This window comes from Cnephaeus nilssonii, assembly GCF_951640355.1.
Source record: "Cnephaeus nilssonii genome assembly, chromosome: 1".
Lineage (NCBI taxonomy): Eukaryota > Metazoa > Chordata > Mammalia > Chiroptera > Vespertilionidae > Cnephaeus > Cnephaeus nilssonii.
Window position 1 is genome coordinate 114,257,650 of NC_137072.1, and position 10,690 is coordinate 114,268,339.

At 55.5% G+C, this 10,690-nt stretch overlaps 1 protein-coding gene across 3 annotated transcripts in view; it reads left to right on the forward strand.

The window, feature by feature from the left end:
• The window catches only part of SLC2A9 (solute carrier family 2 member 9), a gene marked incomplete at its 3' end in the record, with an annotated part of 76,640 nt that extends 66,589 nt beyond the window's left edge, over nucleotides 1–10,051 (forward strand). For all 3 annotated transcript variants that reach the window (XM_079776650.1, XM_079776651.1, XM_079776649.1), the window contains 4 exons: nucleotides 4,153–4,254; nucleotides 4,948–5,023; nucleotides 7,178–7,305; nucleotides 9,797–10,051. In XM_079776650.1, coding sequence (XP_079632776.1) covers nucleotides 4,153–4,254; nucleotides 4,948–5,023; nucleotides 7,178–7,305; nucleotides 9,797–10,051 — 561 coding nt within the window. The remainder of the gene's footprint in view (nucleotides 1–4,152; nucleotides 4,255–4,947; nucleotides 5,024–7,177; nucleotides 7,306–9,796) is intronic.
• Nucleotides 10,052–10,690: the final 639 nt, after the last annotated feature.

Sequence of the window (10,690 nt, forward strand, 5' to 3'; positions counted from 1 at the left end):
GAGGGAATACAAAGCGATGCAAGCCGGGCAGGTGATGGGCGCCCTGTGAGCGGTGGCGATGCCTGCTCTAAGCAGGTACGTTCCCCCGCTTGCCTTTCGACGAGGCTGCGATGAGCCCCCTGGCGGAGAGCAGGATTTCACAGGGATTCTCACAGTCTGGATAGCTGAGGAAACCTAATCTCAAAGCAGTGACTTACCCAGGGTCACGCAGCCAGTAGGTCAGAACCTGAGGGAGCGAGGGGGCTAACATCCGGGGCCCCTGCTGCTCCCCAGACCCCGGTGCTCTCCCTGGGGTCACACGAAGGCTCACATCAGTCCTGAAAGTCCAGTTTTCACCCCCATTCAAAAGAGCAAACACAGGACGGTGGGCAGGCAGTGATGCTTCCAACCCTGGTCTCCCCGACTCCTCCTTCTGCTCCCCACTCTCTGGCTGGCAGATCGTCATCTTTAAAAGCTGGCAGCATTTGACAAAGTATTTCTTAGAAGTGTGAGTCCCCGGAGGAGGTCACTGGCTTCGCATTCCTGAAATCAGCACCTGGCCCGCAGGCTCAGGCCTGCCTGCTGCTGCCTTGCAGTTTGGACCATGTGTGTTCTGAGGTTTGGGCGCCTCCATGTGGCCCAGACCTGGGAGGGACGGTCATTGCCCTGGTGGAATACGTACCTATTCATGCATTCATCCGCCCACAGGCAGCTGTGGTGCACCCACACCCTGCTCATGCCAGGGCGTCACCAGGGACCTTGTCATGATCTAGAGCAGTGGTTCTCAACCTTCCTAATGCCGAGGCCCTTTAATACAGTTCCTCATGTGTGGTGACCCCCAACCATAAAATTATTTTCATTGCTACTTCATAACTGTAATTTTGCTACTGTTATGAATCGTAATGTAAATATCTGTGTTTTCCGATGGTCTTAGGCGACCCTGTAGTGACCCACAGGTTGAGAACCGCTGCTATAGAGCCTAAGACCATCGGAAAACACAGATATTTACATTACGATTCATAACAGTAGCAAAATTACAGTTATGAAGTAGCAATGAAAATAATTTTATGGTTGGGGGTCACCACACATGAGGAACTGTATTAAAGGGCCGCGGCATTAGGAAGGTTGAGAACCATTGATCTAGAGGTTTGGGAGCCTCCATGTGGCCCAGACCTTGGAGGGACAGCTTCATTGCCATGGTGGTATATGCATTTACATACGTATACCACAACTTGTGAGGCAGGTGAGACAGACATGTTTGACTTGCCGTTGATGTTGGCTCCTGGCCCTGCTATCGGCGTGGGCAGCCCGGAAGGACTGTCACTCTGCAGGAACAGCTGGGTTCCGCACCGATGGTCTTGGTGCAGCGTCAGTTCTCCGACGAGGGAACTTCCGCAGGTGTCCCCTGGCCCCAGGAGCCCGAGCTCCCCAGCCACCTGGGGTGGCGGCCCGTGAGCACGAGGCTCGAGACTCGATCCCTGGGAGCTGAGAGCCCGAGCTTCCTCCGGCCAGGGAAACAGAATTCCCATGCGTCACTCTCACCGTTCACGCGTCGCAGTACGTGCGTGTCGCTGTCAGGAATGGACGACGCCGTAGAGTTGAAGCAAAGAAAGAAAAACGTCCTGTCGGTTTCCATTGTCCACAGACCCCTCTGCCTCCCAACCAGTCCCGCGGTTTCAGCGTCAAAGCCTTTAGAGTTCGCTGCGGCACCTCGAGCTCCCGGCCCCAACGCGTGTTACAGGAGAGAGGGGGAGAGACGGCCAAGCAGAAGGTGGGGGGGCTGGGCTGTGTCCCCGCCCTGCCCTGGCTGGCTCCGGTGAAGGCAGCAGGCTGTGTCCCCTTCGTGCCGGCTGCTCCCACCACCCATCCCTCTGCCCACCAGGCTCTCGGCTCCATGTACCAATGGCCAGGCACCGACTCCCCATCACGTGTCCACACAGTGTCTCTTTCTCAACTTCACTCAAGAGCTTTTTTTTTGCTTTTTAATCCTCATCCAAGGATATTTTTCCATTGATTTTTAGAGAGAGTGGGAGAGAGAGGGAAAGACAGAGAGAAACATCGATGTGAGAGAAACACATCGATTGATTGCCTCCTGCATGATCCCTGACCAGGGAGAAACCTGCAACCCCGTTACGTGCCCTTGACCAGGATCGAATGAGGGGCCCTTTGGTCCGCAGGCCAACACTCTATCCACTGAGCCAAACCGGCTAGGACAGTGGTCGGCAAACTCATTAGTCAACAGAGCCAAATATCAACAGGACAACGACTGAAATTTCTTTTGAGAGCCAAATTTGTTAAACTTCTTCTAACGCCACTTCTTCAAAATAGACTCGCCCAGGCTGTGGTATTTTGTGGAAGAGCCACACTCAAGGGGCCAAAGAGCCACATGTGGCTTGCGAGCCGCAGTTTGCCGACCACAGGGCTAGGGCAAGAGCTTTCTTTAACAGCTGACTTTCCCCATGTGCCCCAAATTAAGAACGGTGCAACTTGGTGATCATGAGCCTCTTAAGAGGTTCCCTTTCCTCTCAAAGGGGCAGCAGGTGGGGGTGTCCCCCTTGGGGCTGCAGACGCCCCAGGGAAGACGATTCCCAGGAGTGAGGACGGGAGGGCCTGGGCTCCAGCAGCCTGGCCTTCCGGGCCAGTTGGCCCCGATCCCCGTCTGGGTTTACACTTGGGATGAAATGTCTCCAGGCCGTTTTCGTTTATTATTTTTAGGGTTCATGAACCACCCTGGAATGATAGTCCTTTAAATGTAACTTTTCCACTTCTCATACCTTTGGCCCAAAAAGATACACGGTTCTCACACACATTCTCCTTTGACGCAGAAATTGCCAAGCAAAGTTTACGTTTCAACGAATTATTTTTAAGTTTCAGTTTACAGAGAGCTGTCCCGAGGAGACAATTATTTCCGAGGCCCTGTCCTCTGTTCACAGACTTTAAAACTCTGTTAACTTGAAAATAGCCATGGCCTTCCCAGGCCTCGGCTTCTCCCCAGACGGAAGTCCCTGGAAGCAACGATGAAGGCCGGCCTGCGTATTTAGAGCGGCATCGCCAGCAGGCGACGGGGACGGAAAGCGGGCATTTCCCTGCATCCATCCGCCTTTGCTGTCTTTGCTAAGACAGAGCGATCAGTCACCGAGCCGTTCCCCTTCTTCCTCCCAGGTTTCCATAGCTCAGGCTTTGGCAATAACCCACTTTTGCCGGGAGAGTCCCTCAGGCTGGTGTGTTGAGGCTCCTCAGGGACCCCCCAACCCCACAGTGTCAAGGTCAAGGTCAAGGTCAGCCGTTTGGCATACTGGGCGCTGGCCCCCACCTGGGCCGTGTCATCTCGCTCCAGTGTTCGGCGTGTGTTCACGGATGTATGCACGTGTGGGCACGTGTGTGTCGCACAATAGATTGAAAGAAAGGGGGACAGCCGTTGTCATACTGTACCTCCGCCATCCTGGTCTTTGCGCGTTCCTCCAGGCCAGGCGCCGGCCCAGAGCAAACCCTCGGGACCTAGGTGCTTAATCACGTGAGCCTCGTCGAAAGCCGCTTGGAGAAAGGTGTGCCCACTAACCCAGCCTGTCTCTGAAACCCGGATACAGTCACCTTCTTCGGGGTCATTGGCGTTTGAGGCGCTCAGTGAACAGCCTGCCCTGGCCCAAATGAAAGGCAGGCACCAGGGCTGCGAGTGGGGGTCAGTGCCACCCCACGGCCCCAGGACGCTGGGCTGGGGCGCGGCTTCCGGGCTGCAGTCGCTGGTGTCACCCAGAGTGTGGAAAAGGCAGCCCCATGCCCACCCCGGGTCCTCGCCTCTGAAATGGGCACCGCGGGGCGGAGAGGAGCAGAGAGCGTGACTCCATGCAGCCTGCTCCCAGGTGGGGGGAGGGGAGGGCTGCCGCAGCCACATCCTTTCGGCCCCTCGTCCAGGCTCCGCAGCAGATAAGCCCACGGCCCTCACGAGGGAGATGGGAGGAAAGGTGAACGGGTGGACACACGGGACTTCCTTCCTCCTTCTCATCAAGGTCATTGCCCCCCGCCTCCCCCCCCTCCCGGGTGTGGCTGTGGAGAGCGTCACCTGCCTGTCTCAGGTCAAAGCCGTCCTTGAGCCACGACCCCGTGCCGGTTCCCAGCCCCGCACCCCCTTCCCGTGCTGCTCGTAGTAACCATGCCTCTTTGACCCTGACCTAGGGCTTGGTCATCGAGCGCCTGGGGCGGAGACCCCTGCTCATCGGCGGCTTCGGGCTGATGACCCTCTTCTTCGGGATCCTCACGGTCACGCTGACGCTGCAGGTGAGAGCACGTGCCTGTCCCGCCCTCGGGAGCTCGGCGGGGGCTGGCTCTCGGCTTCGGTGCCCAGGGCCTGGGCTTGGGAAGGTGGCACCGCCTGCAGACATGGCTCCCCCAGGGGCATCTCAGCTGGGAAGCTGCTGGGGGGCTTTGAGGGGTGGGTCTGGGCCTGGGAGACCAGAGACCTGAGGAGCTGTGTGACGTTGAGTGAGTTACATCTCCTCTCTGAGCTCTGTTTACCCCTCTGTGGAGTGGAAGAGGTTGCACTTGATGTTTCCTAAAACGCCCGGCTCTGCCATACAAAGCATTTGCGCAATTGTCCCATCATTGGCTGGTGGTACGAGCAGGGGCTCTGGGGCCAGCCCGCCTGGGTGTGAATCCCCGCTGTCCCACCTCCTCGCACGAAACTTTCGGCAGCTCAACCTCTCTGCTCCTCGTGTCTGTAAAATAGGTGCTGGAATGGCTTGGGGGTTATCATTATCCCCATTTTCTGGACGCTGAAACGGGGCTCATAGATGTAAAGTGACCTTCACCAGGTCAAAGACGTCCTTGAACCATGACCCTGTGCTGGTCCCCAGCCCCCTTCCCTTGCTAGTAAGGTCAGAGGTCACACAGATGGATGAGGAGGGGCTGGGGTGGGAACCGAGGTCCTCGACGCACCTGCCTCCTCACCTGCCCGCTGCTGCCCCCTCACAGGACCGGGCCCCCTGGATCCCTTACCTGAGCATCCTCTGCATCCTGGCCATCATTGCGTCCTTCTGCAGCGGCCCAGGTAGGGCGCCCCCTTCTGCACCAGCTGGCCCACGGCTCGCAGCACCACCATGGGAGTCAGGGGCTCAGGGAGGGGCAGAGCCTGATTGGGGATGGAGCGGGGAGAGAGAGAGTTCCCAGCCATTCAAGTTCAGTGACAGCCTTCATTTCCATCCCACAGATGGTGGGCAATGTGCTGCCCAAGACACGTTAGCGATAGCATACAACCATGGTCGGCAAACGGCAGCTCACGAGCCACATGCAGCTCTTTGGTCCCTTGAGTGTGGCTCTTCCACAAAATACCACGGCCTGGGCGAGTCTGTTTTGAAAAAGTGACGTTAGAAGAAGTTTAAGTTTTAAAAATTTGGCTCTCAAAAGAAATTTCAATCGTTGTGCTGTTGATATTTGGCTCTGTTGACTAATGAGTTTGCCGACCACTGGCATACAACAACTCACGGTTGTGAGGGCGTGAGGCAAACACACGGGTTTGGGATGAATTCATGATACTCAAGGTGCGGTCTGTGGCCACCTACCGACACGTCTCAATTCCGTGTGGAAGATACAATGATGATGATAACAATGGCCATGGCTAAGCTGTATTGATCACTGACCACGTTGCTATACTTAGCTCAGGCAGGGCTCGTGGCAGCTCAAGAGAAGGTGGGGATGAGGGAACTTGCACGGAGCCAGGATGGCGATGCGGGACTCCCAGCCCCTAGCCACCACCTTGCAGTGCCTGCAAGAGGGGAGTCTGGTGTGTGCACCCAGGACTCCTGTCCAGCCCCAGCTCTGGCATTGCCCTCATGGGAAAGTCCTCGCCTCTCCTTGAGCCTCAGTTTCCCCATCTGTAAAATGGCCAGCGTGGATGAGACTGAGAGCCCTGCCCTGCCGTGGCTCTGCGTCCATGTCCCCGGGAGACTGAGAAGGAGTTCAGGGGGTGTGGCCCCTGCCTTGCTCTCTGGGAGGCGCCCCTGGTGTCTGTGGGCAGACTCTGGGGAGACTGCCCCACACTGGGGGCCAAGCCCGCAACCCAGGCATGTGCCCTGACCAGGAATTGAACCCTGACCTCCTGGTTCGTAGGTCGATGCTCAACCACTGAGCCACACGGCCGGGCCTAGTTGCCTCTTCTTCTAAGGACCCCAGTCAGAATGGATCAGGGCCATCGTATGACCTCCTTTTACCTTAATCACCCCTTTAAAGATCCCATCTCCACATACAGTTACATTTTGGGGTGCTGAGGGTGGGACTTGAACATGTGGATTTGGTGGGGGGGGGGGCGCACATTTCAGCCCATCACAATGATTACAAGTAAAGGCCCTGGATGGACCGAGAAGCCTCGGCCCTCACACCACGGAGGACCGGAACGGGACCCAGTAGCCTGGCCCTCTTTCCGTCGGAAGGATTTTCCCGTTTTGTTCACGTCCATATTTCTCGCACCTGTAAGCGAGCCCCTACTCTGTGCCCAGCTGTGACCCAGATGTTGGGAGAAGCTGCTAGAACAGCCCCCACGGAGCTAACACTCCCAGACAGGGAGCCAGGCACGGCCAGAAATATAAAAATATAAAGCCAGGGCAAGGGAAGTCCCACGGGGAGGAGGGGACCAACGTAGGGGATGCAGAGGGACAGGGTGAACAGTAGGGGGCGCATTTTAACCGAGGCTGCAGGGAAAGGCCTCCCAGCACCTGTGCTGCCTGAGCAAACTTCTACCCAAGTCAGGGCCTGCGTCCTGGCTCCGCCCCTCAGAGCTGGGTAACCTTGGGTAAGTGAAGGCACTTCTCTGGGCTGCAGTCCCCCCCTCCCCACCCCCCCGCCCCAGGTACAGGGTAGCCAATACTCCCAGAGGTGAAATGATAAGCATTCCTAACGCAACGTATTCCGTATTCCGTAAATGTCAGTTGCTGCTTCATCAAATTGGCACACGCAGTCCTCCACTGCCCGGCCATTCGGAGAGCACGGGGGAGTGTGGGGGGCGGGCTGGGGGGGACCTCTTGTTCAGATGAGCCAGGTCAGAGATGGTGTTCATGCCTTTCGGAGCTCTGGGCTACAACCCACTCTGAGGCCGCTGCTCACACAGGCTGAGGGCTCTCCCGCCACCTGCCCTGCCACATGAGATGGAGGCTGGCAGCATGGCCTCCTCCTCGGGGTGACTAATTCCGCCCCCCGGCTCTCCCTGCAGGCGGCATCCCCTTTGTCCTGACCGGCGAGTTCTTCCAGCAGTCCCAGCGGCCGGCGGCCTTCATCGTGGCGGGCACGGTCAACTGGCTCTCCAACTTCGTCGTGGGCCTCGTCTTCCCCTTCATCCAGGTATGGCTGGCTGGGGCCTCTCGCCCACCGGGTACCCTCTGATTCGGCAGCCCTCAGAGTGAGGGGTGAGTCACAGAGCAGAGGCTGGTCTAGCCACTGGAGGGAGAAGTGTGCCTTGGCCCAAACCTTTCCCCCTTCTCCCTCCTGCACCTTCCAGGCGCTCCCTACAGCTAAGGGCTGCCTCAGAGGGAGTGAGCCTCCTGTCGTGGAGGGCATGCAAGGCAAGCTGGGTAGAACCTCAAACCTGCATCCTGCTCACCTTTTTTGCTGTGTCTGCCACTGTGTGATTCCCACACAGTCATGCGCCGAGTAGCAGCGTGTTGCGAGGGGGGTCGCCTTCATTGCCACGGGCTCCCTTTCAGCAGGGTACTGGGCTGGAGCTCCAGGAGCCACACAAGAAACATGGACAGGGGTTGGGGGGTCTGGAAGAGGCAGGGAGGAATTCCAGCCAGAGCCCCGCTGCGGGAACCCCCTGGGTCAGTGTAGGGCGTCCGTGAAAAGCTGCTGGGCTCTGAGAAACAGGGGCTGTGAGCAGGAGGAACCGAGGATGGGGCGGGTCTCAGTGTAGGACAGGGAACCCCCATAAAATGTGTGAGTCCCCTTCCTGCTTCTCCCAGGTGGTCACCAAGCCTTCCCAGGGAATCCTCAGCTAATGGGTTTTGGGGCCCCTAGAAGAGAGGCACATTGGGGGGGGGGGGGGCACAGCCCCGACAGCTGGAACCCTGAGAGTCTTTTACTGGACAAACATTTGCTGAGCAACTACACGCGCCAGGCTCTGCGGGCACAGGAGCTGCCGAGGTGCCCGGTGCAGCTGGTCTAGTGCAGCCGGCAGGGCCGTTCTCGTCCGAGCGTTTGCGCCATAAGCAGGGTGCATGAGCTAGAGCAGTGGTCGGCAAACTCATTCGTCAACAGGGCCAAATATCAACAGAACAACGATGGGAATTTCTTTTGAGAGCCAAATTTTTTAAACTTAAACTATGTAGGTAGGTACATCGTTATTAACTTAATTAGGGTACTCCTAAGCTGGCCTTTGCTAAAAACTCAAGGAGCCAAAGAGCCGCATGTGGCTCGCGAGCCACAGTTTGCCGACCACTGAGCTAGGGGGACTGCATCCCACATTTCTCTCTTCTTTGTCCAAGGCTGCATCAGAGTAACAGTCAGTGAGTTATATCTTTGCATGTTAGAAAAAGTGATGTAATCTGGGCCTAGTAATGTTCCCTATTTTTCTTGTGAATGGAGGAATTTCACTGCCTTTTGATATCACACTTCTCTCACGTGTATATTGGAGGGAAGGAAGAATGTGGTTAATGGTAAATATGAACTTAAGATAATGTTAGATAGCCCAGCCAGTGTGGTTCAGTGGTTGAGCACTGACCTATGAACAGGAGGTCAAGTTCGATTCCAATTTTTAAAAATATATATTTTATTGATTTTTTTACAGAGAGGAAGAGTGAGAGATAGAATTAGAAACATCAATAAGAGAGAAACATCGATCAGCTGCCTCCTGCACACCCCTTAACTGGGGATGTGCCCGTAACCAAGGTACATGCCTTTGACCGGAATCGAACCTGGGACCCTTCAGTCCACAGGCCGACGCTCTATCCACTGAGCCAAACTGGTTAGGGCCGATTCCAATTTTTAAAACATACTTTTTGAAAAGGATAACCGTAGATAGTAATTGGCTTACACAATGATTAAGTTTTATATGCCCATTTTTCTTTTTCTTTTTTTATTGGTTTCAGCAAGAAAAGGTGAGGGACAGAGAAACAGAAACATCAATGATGAGAGAGAATCACTAATCGGCTGCCTCCTGCACGCCCCACACTGGGGATCGAGCCCACAACCCGGGCATGTGCTCTGACCGGGAATCAAAATGTGATCTCCTGTTCACAAGTCAATGCTCAACCACTGAGCCACACCGGTCGGGCTATATGCCCACTTTTCTCAAAAAAAATAAAAAAATAAATAAAATAAAAAAGTAACAAATAAAGACTGCCACTTCCTCATCTTTCCTGGGGTTTGAAGCTGATTATTCATGCCTCACGGGAGACGTCTCCTGTACACGATTATAAGGCACATTTGCGTGCAGAGCCGCACCTGGGAATGTTGGCTGATGAATGGGGACCATAAAGAACAGTCTGGCCCTCGCTGGTTTGGCTCAGGAATCAAGCATCAGCCTGCGGACTGAACGGTCCAGGATTCGACTCTGGTCCAGGGCACATGCCCGCATTGCAGGCTCGATCCCCAGTGTGGGGCATGCAGGAGGCAGCCGATCAACGGTTCTGTCATCATTGATGTTTCTCTCTCTCTCTCTCTCTCTCTCTCTCTCTATATATATATATATATATATATATATATATATATATATATATATATAATTTTTTTTTAATTAATTAATTTTTTTTTTTACAAAGAACAGTCTGCTCAGAGGTGGTTTCGTGGCCAGCGTGGTGTTTGTCTATCTGACGCTTTTGTCTCCACCTTTCCACAGAAAAGCCTGGGCACCTACTGCTTCCTGGTCTTTGCCGCCATCTGCTCCGCGGGTGCTCTCTACTTATACTTTGTCCTCCCTGAGACCAAAAACCGAACCCACGCCGAAATCAGCCAGGCATTTGCCAAAATGAACAAGGCCTACCCACCAGCAGAGAAGACAGACTCGGCCGTCACGGACGACAAGGCCACGGACAGGCCGGAACCAGAGGCCGCCTCCACGCTGGACAATTATGTCAAAAGTGGGATTGTCTAAACCACGGGGGTGGGCGGGGCGGGGGGCCGGACCTTTTTTCTGCCAAGGGCCACTTGGATATGTGTGACATCGTCCTCAGGCCATACAAGATCACCCACTTAGACATCAGCCTGTTCTGTTTGGCCAAGCATTTCATTAACGCACCCCTAATGCCTTGGCAGGGCCTGAGCACATGGCTCCCAGGGTTTTATAGAGCCTGTGGGCCGGACGTTCCCACCCCTGGTCCGCACGGATGGTCTCACCATTTCAGAAAACCGAAGATCCCCCTGCACGCTGAACATTATGAAGTATTTAAAAGTGAAACTTTGCTCATTTAATACGGCAACCCTTTGGGTTTCGTGCACGGCTGTGTCCCCCAAACTCTCCCGGAAGCTGGAAGCAGCCACCCTATGTCTTAGCAGACCCCGCGTTCTCCTACATGGATCCCCGGCCTGCCTTCTTCACGTCTGAGCCCAGGGCTCCGAGTTGAAATCGGGGAGGGAGGAACGCAGTGCCGTGGGGCCCTGGCCTTGAGTCCCTGCTCTACCTTCCGTAGCCGTGAGCTGCCCCCGTCGGATCCTGAATCCCCAGTGAACCTGAGCGTGGGTCCTGGGCGCAGATGTTCAGAACGCAGGTGAAGGACGCTTCAGACCTCCTGGC